Source organism: Opisthocomus hoazin, chromosome Z (genome assembly GCF_030867145.1).
Source record: "Opisthocomus hoazin isolate bOpiHoa1 chromosome Z, bOpiHoa1.hap1, whole genome shotgun sequence".
Lineage (NCBI taxonomy): Eukaryota > Metazoa > Chordata > Aves > Opisthocomiformes > Opisthocomidae > Opisthocomus > Opisthocomus hoazin.
In genome coordinates this window covers 76,559,696-76,573,983 of record NC_134454.1, presented here as the reverse complement: position 1 = coordinate 76,573,983, position 14,288 = coordinate 76,559,696, and the positions used below count along the sequence as shown (strand labels likewise).

The window sequence follows — 14,288 nt, the reverse complement described above, 5'->3', positions numbered from 1 at the left end:
GGGAGTCATATATATCCTTACTTTGTCCAACTAAACTGAAGACTGAGGACATACCGACATATCGTCTACCATTAATAAACTTATTTATTCACAAGAATTTTTTTCCAGTTTTGCCAGTGTGGTTTCAACAATACTTCACTGAGCTTCTGCCTAAAATTCCAACACTTCAAAGATTCAGCCAGTATTAATTTATAGTGCTGATTTAGTAATATGAACACTGGGTTACTTTGAATGTTAAAAAGCTTATTTCAGCTGGGAACCATGCACTCTCATACTAGATTTATTAGTATCTGGGAAATGAAATGGTTGTACAGCTTGCTGTTTCATTTCCACTTCTTGCATTTGCTGCAACTGACTTCCCTGGGTTTTTGTTTGATAGCTCTAGTCAGCTGAAAACAACAATACTTATGTTTGAACAACAGCTTCCACTGTAATACCTGTACTTATTTTACAAAAGCACTCAGATACTTTGCCGACATTTACTGACTGATTTTGCTAGCCACAACCAAACAGGGTTTGAGTTTACTATGACGTGATTTCAGCTGGCTGAATCCACACTGCCTGTGAGGATGAGGTCCAAGTTAAAGCCAGTCCTTACCCTATACTTGCACTTCCCTGCTTTGCAAGTTGCCTGGTGTGTTGTCAGCCAAGGGCTGCAACTGAAGCCCACAACACAAGTGCTGACCTAATATGACAACATAGACAGGCTCATCAAGGCGTTAGGTCATTCCTTGTTGATTTTTACGAAAAAAAACCCAAAGCATGTAGAAATGATTTTGTCAATGTAGAATTGGTAACAGCAATGACTGATGCTCTGTGTTACTCTACAAAACATACCAATGCTTTTGTATATTCTTAGTGTTGGTTGATCCAATCTACAGTCTACACTTTTCTAGAAACTTTTATGTTTTAAGTTTCTCTCCTAGAGACTAATAATACAATTGAAAATTACAGAGAGAAGCATTTAACCAGTAACATTGCAAATTTGTCCTAGTCAGTACGAAACACCTTATACTAAATCTGCTAGATCTATTGTATATGTAAAAGGAAATTCCAGCGCATTGTAATTTCATGTATCGCGGGGTGACACCTGACCATGAACTGTGATTCATTTGTTGCTGTCCAGGGATATCTAAAATACATGTTTATTGTAATATAAGGGATAATAGACTTTATATAGTATAGTTTCCTTATTTCACAGTCAAAGTTAAAATCAATAAAAGAAATGGATGTTAGGAAAGAAAATAAATTTTTGAACAAGAGAAGGTTGCCAAAAATCTCTTAATATTCTGTTTTTCTAAGGATTGTGTAATAATGTCTGTTGCCTGCTGAGAGCTAATAAAAGTACCACTGCTGAAGTTAAGGTAAGCAGTACAACTCCTTGTTGTCTATTTTCATTTTTTCTCACTGAATAGCTAATTCTCTCACAGGATTATCCTTATTTCTTATAGACTCCATTATTAATGAAAGCATAAACTGTTGACATACTTTTGGATCACCTCGTTTGGGGCCTGACCCTTGTCCCATTAAGGCAACTGCAACATTACTATTCATATGGACAGAGGGCAGAATGAAGTCCTTATCCAGGAGGTTTTACAGATAGTATGCCATACTCCAGAAAGAAAGATCAAAAAAAGCAGATCGCCAAAGGTCACTTAAAAGGTCACCCATCTCCAGGCAAAATGGTGAAAGTATTTTAAAACTGTACTGCAAAAAAGAAGAATGAGATAGACATTTACGCCGACAGGTATAAGAAAATACAGCAAGTACTTCTACCTTTGCAACACAAGCTGTCAACACTTTTTCTTGCTTTCCTAAGTCAATTAATAACTAAATTCAGATGCTTGCTTTCTTTCTTAAGTTGGATACCTAAGATCAAGATTCTACGGTACACAGTTCATTAGTCTTGAGCAAGTTTGCATTGTACTGCAAGATTATTCTTCTCTACTTTACATGTCATTCTTTGACGCACTTTCAAAGTAGAAAACACTTCAGCAAAACTGTTGCCGTGATTGTGTGGAAATAACACTGCTCTTAATCTTATTTTGTGCCTAACTATTTTTTGTGTGTCTAGTACATAAGATTATTTCTGTACACTTAAAATACCTTTCCAGGAAAAAACATGTTAAACATTAAAAGCCACATCATCGATAAGTAAACTTCTTAAATTATATTTTTAGCATAAATTTATGACATTTTTAATTTGCAGTATTTGTTAATCTTGTAAGAAAATACACTTTAAAAGTCTCATGAAAGATACATTGAAATATAATTATTGAATATTTTAAACTGATTTTACCAACATTTAAAATGAAAGTGTTACTATAAAAAGTGAAAGAAGGTCTTTGGGAATTCCCCTGACTCTCCTCTGCAAATATCTTTTCTATAGTAGAAACTTTCAAATGCTAAAAAAACTGAAGGCCACTTCTTTCTCAAAAGTGGATGTTTTATGCTTTTCCCTTTGTCATTCATTCCATGCTATTGAAACAGGCTGAATGGGGCTTAGTACCAGTGAGTTTGAATTGCTAGACAAAAGGCAAGTCTCATCCTGTGTTTTGAATATCTACAAGAAACATACAAAGAATTATAGCTGATTATGTTTTTCTCTGTTCTTGATAATGCTCCAGTTGCTTCTGAGAGATATGTCTGGTTCCCCACCCTGGGAAGGGTAGACGGTGAATAACTGTCTTTAAGCATTCGAAAATTCATGATAGCTTCACACCATCTCTCTTTTTAGAAAAAAAACTAGTATGGTCACGCATTTTACCCTTTATTTTAAAAGCACAGGGATAGCCTTACATAATTGTGTTTAGGCTTTTCAGATCTCCAGTCTGGAATATCTAACGCAGAAGCCCACCAGCCTCCCCTGCTCTGTGTATGTGCGATCCTTCAGTTCTTCCTGGGCTCTGATTTTGCATTTCTAACGAAGCTGAGCTGACAAAGCGTGAAAGTGGTCTAAAAGCAAAAACAAAGAAAGTGACCCTGCTTTCACTGTGCCAAGACTAATCAATATTCCAGAAGCTCAGCTTTCCCCGCTCTTCTGATGCGCTTTCATTTTTTTCAGCGTTGGGCTAGCAGTCTCCTCCCCTTTCCTTAAGTTACAGGGATAGTAAATTGCTGTATGCCAGAGCACATGCAGATTGTCAGTTTTCTCTGTCTGCTGCTCGCTCAACTCTGCAGCTCTGCAGCTGTACTTGCTGGGAAACCCCTACCTTACCTGGCACTACCGTGTTCTTAGAGTACCGAAGATCTGAAAAGGTGAGCGAATTGCTTCATTTGGGGGGTTTTGAGGGTAAAGTCTGAAATTTTCACTCTCTGCCTTTGTATGTTACCTAATGTAATGATCCTTTTGGCTGTACCCATGCTGTTTCTTGATATTAATGCAAGTTATGATGGATGGATTAGCTACATTAATTACCTTGAAAAGAAAAGGCACGGTAAATTAGCATCTTTTTTTACAAAATACTAAAATTAATTGTTCTGAAAATAATCCTGCTTGCACACGGTAGTCGTGCCTAAACTAGAATACTTATGAATTTAAACATCTAGCTCAGTCTCAGAATGTTCCTGCTCTCTAAAGAAGCAAAGCATATACCATTCTCTTAAAATTCAGAGACAATATTGCACTGAAGTGGCCATCTTGAAATATATGGTAGAAGCAGCAATCAAATCCTATAAAAATAAATTTGTTAAAACATGGTATTTCCTCTAAAACATGCTGTTTAAAAACCCTGTATATTGATATTCTAAGTGCTTCCTAAAAAAGGTGTTTAGGCACTAGATTTATTAAAAGATGTTAGAGTTGGACTGTGTATAAATGGAGAGAGATTTCAGTAGAAGCAACTAACTCTATCCATTTATTAATTTCTAATTTCTTCATAAAAACATGCCAGGGTCTTAACTAAGACTTCAGAAAATGGTGTTCTTGGTCTGGAAAATATGTTTGTGCAGGCTCCACTACTAAATAAATTCACACCAAGAAGCCACAAAATAATTCACTTTAAAGTGAAAATTAATGTCCTAATGAAGGATTATTAATGTAAAACATTTTAGCGTTGATTCAAGGTGTGATTTCTTAAAATCAGATTATATCCTCATAATAGTTGTCAGGCCAAGCCAAGCATTACTTTGCAATGTGAACTGGTATTACAGTTTGAAGCAACAAGCAAAGTGGTACATAACTTCAGATGTTTTACAGATGTGCTCTGAATAGTTTATACACTTCGAAGATGAATGTTATCAACATAAAACTGTCAAAGCATACCTTCTAAATAGTGGTTGAGGGAGAAATAAACTATTCCTGCTGTATTTTGCCATGTCAAAAGGAGGATTTCAGCCAATGCATTCAACTATTTAAAAGCATGTGAAATGCAGAACATTTTAAATGTATCAGTTCAAGCAAAATATGGTTAATGTGAAAGTGAGCTAGAATTTTTTTCAGATAATATGGGCCTGCTAAATAAATGAAAAGCAAGCCTGACAGGTAGTTTTAAACATTAGACCACCTTACACTTCTACAAATTGTACTAATTTTACTGTAGTATATCTGTAGGAACTGCAAAATAAAAGTTACTCCTGGGTCTTACAGCATGACAGCAATTCAGATTAATTTCTGAAGACACAGGACACATGTCTGATCAGTCCACATAACAGTTTTTTTCAGAGTTCCTTAAAAATCATTGAGGCGATTTATCAAAAATGGCAATCAATAATTTAGCTAGTACAAATAATATAAATTTTACAGAAACATGAAGAATATTTGCTTCCTTGTAAACATATGGCTAATCATTCCTCTCAAATCTATGGCAATATTTGATATTTCTTGTCTTGCAGGTTTCTCCAGTACCTCCCACGGGAAAGAGCCTTCCACTCTTCTGAAGGGATATTCACAGAAGTTAATTGTAAAGGAAAACTTTCTGAAAGACAGATGACTAAAGGCAACGGAGAAGATCCAAAAACTGGAAGTAGGATGGAACGCATTCAACAAGGAGTCCGGAAACGTACACTGTTGGCGAAAAAAAAAGTGCAGAGCATTACAAAGGATGATGTTAAAAGTTATTTATTGAGGAATGCCTTTGTGCTCTTCACCGTTGTTGCTGTGATTCTTGGTGAGTAATTTGTTCGATAGGAATATTCCATTCTCCAGTGCATTTGACAATGACGATTTGCCTGGGTGATTTGCATTACAAATGAGGTCCCAAATTCTTCTGCACTGATAAGAATGTTCTGGCTTAGAGAGTTTTGGCTTTGACAGCTGCATGTTGAAGTTTAGGGAAGAGCCATTTTAATTATTCTGGTATTCCTAAGAAGAATTTAGGTGAAAAAAAATCAGCTGTTTTATGGATTCTTCTCTTAAGAATCAGATGCAATAACTGAACTGAAGGTTTTCAATGAAATCTTTTTCTACCAAAGCCAGCTGCAGCAAAGTGCTCAGGAGGCAACTTTTATTTACTAATCTATCAAATAATAACACCTTGCAATGTCAAAGAGAAGTCCTCAATGAATGAGTGACATTTCTGAGCAAAGGTGTATATTTGAGCCTCAATCTTTTCAGTTTTCCTTTGATAAATACAAGACATTCAAAAGTAACTGCAGGCTTGTGCTTTCTCAATCAATCACAATCTTACACATGCATCTTTTGGATGCAATTGGGGCAACAATGGGAATGCTACTTATTCAAAGAACTGCAAGATAGCACCTGATTAAATGCCTTTTTAGAGTATATGGAGAGGAATCCAGAACATCAAACAGCATTTAGATTTGGAATGCACCAAAACGTACATTTAAAATATTGCTACACATGTTGAATTTACATTAGAAAGACAACCTACAGAGAAAAACATAGGATTTTTTATACAATTTTTCTTTTATATAATTACGAGATCACTTTTGGTGATTTTCCTTTAACTACAGGTTTCCTAAATGACACCATATGTTTCATGAAATACCATTCTTTATAGCACGAGCAGGAACACTACGGCTTTACTGTACTACTTTCATTTTAATTTTATGGCTAGTTTAAAATATAAAACTATGAATCTGCTCATGAAAACACGAATGTTAGCATCTAAAGATAAAGGTATATATCCTACATCTATTTACGTCCTAGTGTCCTTGATAATGCTGTTCTGTATAAATCTGTTTGCTATGATTCTATAGCTTTTTTAAGAATTAAAATTTTAGGGCTTTACCTTTATTGTTGCTTGATAGCATATCTGCAGGGTTAATTTAATTTTGGTTTTGAAGGTCTTTTTCTGGTAGATAGTTATATTAATTTGCATATTGGTAAAATAAAGTATATTGTTGCTATAACAGAAATGTCAGTCTCTCCTACCTATCAACAGTATATCATCACAAGTGTTTTTAATTCCTAAATAATCATTTGTTCAATACAAACCCCCCATTAATGTCAGAGTTAAAATATTTAAGCATTTTATCTGCAGTGGTCAGAAAAAGCAGAACAAATTAAGCAAGTTTTGAAACACTCTTCAACCTCAAAGGAATGCAATTGTTAGATTGCCACCTGTCTATGCTGCACAAGGCCAGTGTGCTCTTGCACTCTTTTCACTGTCGTCTACCTCTAGTGTGACTCCCATAGATTTGGCCATATGGGAACAGAAACGTAGGCTGGACTAGTATTTTTACTGTTATTTCGTGTTCCAGTTAGCTTCAGATGACTAGTAACACGCCTGCCTGTGGCTCCACTACCACCTACAGCAATGGCAGAGTGCCAGTAAAGCTGGAACATAAGTTGGAGAACTAATGAAAATGTGCAGCCTAGGATGAGCCGGCTGCTCCAATTCTGCTCATGAACCTGTAGACATATCTGGTGTAATATGTGGAAAATAGTGTCCTCATTACTATGATGGGATACTTCAAAATTTTGTCACATTTTTTATTTGTGGCGTTATTTTACAGTATATATATATGATTAGGACAGTAAGTTGACACTTGGTAGTCCATAAAGAGGTAAGATTTGGGTGTTTTGCAGTTTTTTGCTGTTGTGGAAATATTCAGAACTAAGGAACAGTTGCCTAAAGAGTTTGGAAAACACTCAGTGGTTGAACTCCATCTGTCTAGTTTGGCAAGGATTAACTTGTTATCATCTCTCAGCTGTTTGGTGACCTGTGGAAAATCAGATGGTGGGCTTGATCCCTTTCCTAGGAGACAGTAATCAATATTGTGAAAGTAACTCACCAATTAGCACCACTGGCTGTCTCTTCAGAGACGCTTCAATTTGAGTGTAGGTGGAAATCAATCTATACTCAGGACAGGGTTGAATCATTTACAAGAAATTATGTTTAATGCTCTCAGTAATCTAAACACACAGACAACATCACTTTTTAGGGCTGTCAGTCCAACAATTTTTGTAAAGACTAAACTTAGGCAAAGCAAAATTTTGGCTTTAAAGAGAGTAACATTTCTTCAGAAACGTTGCTTTCAGGCTTGGTTTGTCAAGGAGCAGACATGAAAAAACTTCTTTAACAGAGCATTTCTGATTTCTTTGCTGAGCAGCATTTGTGCTGGTAGAGGTTAAGTGTATAGGATCATATGTCTTAGCCCAGTTTCAGGACTACAGTTTCTAACAGCACTTGACTTTCTGTCTGTGGAAACGTGCACTTTGTTATGAAGTGGATAGCTGCAATATGTATTTGTCTGTGTTGCATACTGATACTCTGCAGACAGAGTAAAGATTTTCTGGAATTCACAAGATAAGGAGAGATACAGTCATTTACCCCAACTTCCATTTTTACTCTGATTCTGAACTGAATTCTAAACTGAATTAACTAGCTGCTACAATACAAAACCAATTAATCTTTAAAAACTTAATGATGAACATGTAAGAAGTTATAATTAATGTTGAGAATTACTCAGCACTACTCTCCATTTCCCAGAAACCTCCAGAAAGGTCTTTCTGTCTTCACATCCTGCATAGGCAGGGTCTGTCTAGCACATCGTCATAATCATCATTGTTGCCAGTTTTAGTGAAAGTTAAATTGCTTTCTAGCCCTTTGAGAAACTTTGAGAAAAGCAAGGTCAATGAGTAAGTTATGGTGCAGTTTGAAATTTCAGATTCTTTTGGTGCACCTAGTTCTGCAGTGGATCTTGGCAAGGGCAAATAGATGGGAACAATTATGTGAGGTGAATTTGGGAAGCTGACTGGTGGTAAATTCACGATGTCACAATGACCAGGAGCAATTTAAGGTAGGCTAGGGGTCTTGGTGGGTCAAGGAAAATCTGCAGGATGTCTTACAAACTTTGAAGTGCTAGCCAAATTACTGACGAAATCTCAGGCAGCGCCCTCTCTCCCACGCTACTTAGCTTCATCCTCCTGTCCCAAAAACGCCTTCCTTTCAGATACCCTTCCTTCAGGAGACCATCTTGATTCTCTGCAACTTACCTCCTATTTTCCAGAAATGCCACAGGAGTCCAGACTTTATTCTGGCAGGACTCCTAAATGCCAAAGAATCTCCTGTGGATTCTGAATTTGTACTGAAGGAAAGATCAAGACACACAAAGCTACTGAGGAGACATCCTGTGAAGCTGTTCACAGAGAAACACTGTTTTAACTGAGGGGCTTAGTGAAGTAGAGGGAGGTTGTGGAGCCAGTACTATAAAAAACAGTTTCTGTATAGTTATGAAGCCATGATAGCTCCAAATTGTTAACTGAAATCCCCTTTGCACTGCCAAAGTTTGATGCTGCAGCTGTCCACCGCGACATTCAAGGGGGATGGAGGAGGATCCAGTTCTGTTTTCTGACTACCTGTCCACCAAAGGGAGCGCAGGACTGGCTGTGTCATTGAACCCAATCTTCTGTAATTGCGGGCAATCTCACAATAGATGTGAAATGTAGATAGGCCCATACAACATCTGTTCTACAACAGCATGCACCGTATATAAGATTCCAAGATTTTCCAATATCTTCATGAAAACAACTAGTTAGAAGTACAGGAAGAAGACAGGAGAGACAAAGGCATTGCCAATGTCCCTACATCCCTAAAAAAAAGAAAAGAGTTAAATAAAGTCTGCAGAACATCCTTCATAATACAGCAGCCAAAACCCCCACAAAACTCCCCCAAAAATATCAACAGTGAAAAGCTGTGCAGAGTACCAGATTTTCCTATCTCAACACACCCTAGGTCTGAACAATAGTTTAAAATGAGTCCTAAGAGGTACAAGTCTGTAGTTCACAGGTAGACAGAATCCTGGATAATGCCCACAAAAGCGACAGTCTCTTGCAAGTTGAAGTGACATCTTTTCTGCTGCTGGCAGATCCTCAGTATCCACTGAAGACTGAGGCTGACATACCCAGAGAAGGGTATTTGACCCCACTACACACTGACAATGAACATGATGACAGTGCCTAAGGCAGCCTTGGTAAAATTTACATGAGTAGAAAGCAAAGATCCATCACTATAGGAGAAACAGCTGTGGGAGGTGAGTCCTAGGTAAGAGAATATGTTAAGCTATAAAGAGAGAAGTACGATACCACACAAAAGAATAAGATATACATGAAAAAATCAAGGCAGTTTGTGGACAGCTTCAGAGAAATTAATTCTATTTATGCTGAGCTCACAGGCTGCCTCTGTCCCAGGGCTCTCCTAAAGAACCTGTCCAGCACAATTGCTTTCCCACTGACTGACAAAATCTTCATAAGTAACATTCTGAAAAACTGCAAAGTAAAGCCTTAATTCTTTTTTGAAGTCAACAAATAGTTTTATTTCGGGGAAAAAAAACATAAACAGTCACTGTAAGATCCAGAGGAACACTTAAAAATTCAAAGGAGATGATTCTTTTCAAAAAGGAGAAAACGTATAGAAATACACAGAACTTTAATTCTGCTGATGTGTAGCCAGTAATAAAAGTCGGACTGCAAAATATGAACAGTACGCTAGTTTAGCAGTTACTTGCAAAAGAAAATTATATTAATTTATTATCACAATCTTAATTTCTTGTCGTACGCTCTGGTGTTACTGAAGTGAAACAGCACTGGTTGTTTGACTGCCATACGTGGCACAGAGTAAGGATAAACTTCGCTACTTTGTGAATCACAGCTGTGCACTCTGGAGACAGCAGCTGTGCATGTACACACAGTCAAGATACAAAATGTGCTAAATACAGCCTTACTACCTTCTTATTTGCTCTAAATTGTCAAATCAGTGGACTTGCAATGTGGAGCTCCAAAAAAGTTTGTCTGAGTGGTCATAAAACAATCCAGAGAAACACATGTTCACTGCACTCTGCATACAGCTTGTGAAAAGGAAGGTGAGATTCTCAAAATTCTCTCTAGGAATTAAATTTAAGTTTATTTATGTAATATCACTTCTTACAAAGCAGACTTCAAGGGTGTCCTGGGTGGAATGCAGGACAGTAATGGCATGAGACATTTGGGATGTTTACATGGTTTCTCAGAGATTTCACAAGAAAATTCCCTGAATGCCAGTAGAATACGGCAATCATGCTATCAGAAGATATGTTACAACAGAAATAGTGGTCTTGTCAAAGACTGTAAAAAAAATCTTGTGTTGAGCATTAAAGGGGACTAAAAAGGCATTTCAGCATCAAAAGAACTAGTATTAGGGCTTGCCAGTCCTTTCCACTTTTCAGTATGCCTGCAGTGTAGTCACTATGGTGACTGCAAAGCAGTACAAAATTGTAAGAAAGGTGCCAGTGATTTATATACTGAGTAAATGTTTAACGTTGTCAGATCCTTACTAGCACCCTCGCTACAGTAAAGCTACAATGAGTTGTCATCTGCACTGGAACGCTTTTGAGCTGGCCAAAGTGAAGGTATAGCTGAAGATGGCATGTTCAGTTGTTTATGAATTCCTGAAACTTACATTCACGTGACTTAAATTTCTCACGTAATTTCTTGAAATAACCATGCATCTAAAAGATTAGATTTTATGACACCCAAGAAAAAATATTTTTATAAAATATTGATGTATTTAGGTGAATGAATGTAAAATGCATTTGAAAAACTAAACAAAGAAATCCAATACTAAAGAGAGGTAAACAAGTTAGATTTTTCTGGATGTTACTAAGGCTGCTAAAAACGTACAATATAAACACAGGTATTGAGATAATTTGGGCTGCAACATTGACTTCTAGATCAGCAGCTGAGAGACATTGACTTTTTTACCTTTTCTTGCCTTGTTAAAGAATGCAGACTTTCTGGAACCACAAACTGCAAAAAATAGTCCATGCTGTCACATTAGTTGCGTATCTCCTCTGTCCTTCCTCCTAATTCCTTTCATTTACTGTGCAGTCACTTCAGATTTTGTATTTCATTCAGTTTCAGATTACAACTCATCTTCTTTGGGATTTAGTATATTTTGTCATATATTTGTTTCTCAGCATATTACAGCTCAGTTCATCCTGGATCTTTGGAGCGTTACAGCAATGCAAGTGATAAAAAAAAAAAAAAAAAGAAATTTCTAAGAGGTTAGAGATTTCTTCCTGCCATATTAATTTCTCTAACAGTGTTGTTCATAGATTATACTGTGGTGTCTGCAGTGTATATTAGAAAACAAATAGGCTTCTCACTGAGGAGTTTAAAATTAGTCGTTTATGCAACAAAAAAATACAAGGTATGCAATAGTGAAGAATCTATGGAAAACAGGGAAAGAACAAATGGAAAATATTCTAGAAAAGTTTTACTAAGAGCTGGATTATTAATCTATTATGTCAACGCATCAGACTTGAAGTTGTACTGACTTTATATTTAATCAACAGGATGAAACCACCATGTCAGTAACGTTATAAAATCCATACAAAAGAAATTTATCTTGATGATAGATTTTATAAGGCTTTTTTTAACAAGAGAGGAACATAATAGTTCTGGTGAACGATACAACAGCAAAAAGGATAACAGTTAAAAGCAGGTAAACAATCAAAGAAACCAGAAGGATAACAGAAGAATCAGGAGGACAACAAAGTGTTACTGTTACTCATATTTTGTGGTTGTTCTCTCATGTCGTTTCACTGAGCAGCAGTTATATCCACCTTTTGAATTCTTGTTCAATTCTATAAATTGAAGAAATGCATTTTCCTGCTTGAAATATGACTTGTCTCTATTTTCGGTTGGCATAGATAGGAGATCATAAATGGAAATCAGCTTGACAGTTACAAAGTGTGTACTTGGTTTTCACCATCTAATGTAACTCGGCATAACTGAAAATTCATTTATTCAAAAAAAGTCTAGAAAAATTGGTCCAAAGTGTTAAGCATTATTTACACTGAAACATAAGCTAGTCCCTCCAACTGTCTCTACTAAACACTCAGGTTTTACTAGTCACAAGGACTAAATTAAAAAGAAACATAAAATTGCCTTCGTGCGAATATAGCAGGCCAATTACTCAGGGAATTCCTAGAAGTGCTAACCAAAGGCAGTTGATACATAAAGCTACTGCTTATATTTGGATATCTTTTAAAATAATTTTGACTTGGGAATACACACATTAAACAAACACTGCTGTACAATCAGTCCTTCGAAGACTAAAATGTAGGCAAAGGAAGCTGCATAAGGAGTCCACATCTCAGAGCTGGGTGTCTTTTTAGAGCACAAGTGAGAGCTAGGAGACTCAAAAGTGTAATCACACAAGTCCACAAGCTAAGCGTATAACTGCCTAAAACTTGCCAGGAGGAAAAAAAACCCCAACAAACAGATTTACGTTCCTGCTCTCACTCCTTTCGAAATGATGGTGTCAGGAGCGCTTGAGGAATCGGCTTACTCTTTTCCTTTCAAAAGGCAAGTTATAGGAGGATGCAATTCCATCATTCCTTTCAAAGTTGTGTCATCGGGTGGAAGGAAATGCAAGAATTCTAAAGGCAAATACATATGCCAAAAAAACAAAGGGCGGCATGATATTTTAACCTGATAGCTAAAACACTCATATACAACAGGGAGCCCCAGGTTGTGAAGTCATCCTTTGAGCAAGAACGCAAACACAGGGCATCCCAAATCCAGGTAATCCTCTGCACGTGTATGTCAGTCATGTTCATTTTCTAGACCCTCAGGACTTAGCATGGAATTAGGCAAATAGAAGTTCAGGGAATGGCAATTCGGAGAAAAACACAAGCAGAACAGTGAGAATTGAGGGGTCTTTCAAAACAAATGGAGAAGTGCCCATTAACTTTATGGATTTCCAGAACTAAGATTTTTTATCTAGAGAGAGTTTGAAGGTCACAGTTCGGACTCAGGTACTGCCAATGTAATGAAGTATTGTTCCAGGTGCCAGTTTCCCTTTGCTGATTTTGTGACCTCTAAGATAGGGAAGTCCTTTCATTCTGAATAACACCTAACAGTGAGGAGAGGTGTCACAGCCTGTATGGAAGCTACATCTAAATTAATCCTCTATGCTACAACATATACTTCAGATGAGTTAACTTCCAAGAAGTTAGGCATGAGACCTCTTTTTCATCAACTGAAATGAAACACTTTTGGAAATGCATGTGTTGAAAGAGGTTGTTGACCTCTAACTAAATAGATGAAATGTTCTAGTTATGAATAGTTTCACAGTCATATTGAGGTTTTTAGGGACAAAGTGGCTGAACTCACAAAATTAAACAGCTAGGGACTGAAAGCATCCTAACTATCTTTTTAAAAAAACGGTAACATGATTCCATGTATTTCAGTCATGAAACTGATTTCCTTATCGAAAGAAATCACTGAATGATAAATTAAACATAAATATAAGATTCTGGTAATGCTTACACCTGATATGGCAAAAGTCTTGTATTCTACAATAGGAAATCTTTCCCTTCAGTCTGCCCAGGTTGTTTGTATGTGTCAGCAAAATACTGGATAGAAAAATTCTTTAAAATCTCTTAACAAAGTCTGCCACGTGAGTTATGTTCCATGACCCAAACAGTTCTGGCATAGGCATATCTTGATTCAACAAAATGCTTAATCCTCCGAGCCAAACATCTCAATTACAGATTTAGACTATCAGAACCAAGCTAAATTAGTGGCTGGTTTTGCAGCATGAAAAGTTGGGCTTTCTCCATAGAGATGTGAATGTATCATTTGAATGTCGCACAAACGATGGTGTGAAACTGTCAAGGAAGCCTACAATGAACTATTTTGTAGTGTATATCTAAGGTGGAATTAAAAAAAAAAATAAATCCAACTATCAAAGTTGAATTTCCATCTCCATGTTAAACTACACTAGAAGTTCTTCAGAGTAGAACTCTGTTTTCTGAGCATGTTTGCACAAAGTTCTTGGCACTGAGAGATCTCAGTCTTGTTGACTGTGATCCCTCACTATTAGTGTACTGTAAAAAAG

The 14,288-nt window shown here is 36.7% G+C and overlaps 1 protein-coding gene across 1 annotated transcript in view; it reads left to right on the top strand.

Annotated features, from left to right (window-relative positions):
• Positions 1-3,102: 3,102 nt before the first annotated feature.
• The window catches only part of SLC1A3 (solute carrier family 1 member 3), a 69,830-nt gene continuing 58,644 nt past the window's right edge, over positions 3,103-14,288 (top strand). Inside the window, exons 1-2 of the mRNA XM_009943647.2 lie at positions 3,103-3,258; positions 4,834-5,108. Of these exons, the coding sequence (XP_009941949.1) occupies positions 4,928-5,108 (181 nt within the window). The 5' untranslated portion in view covers positions 3,103-3,258; positions 4,834-4,927. The remainder of the gene's footprint in view (positions 3,259-4,833; positions 5,109-14,288) is intronic.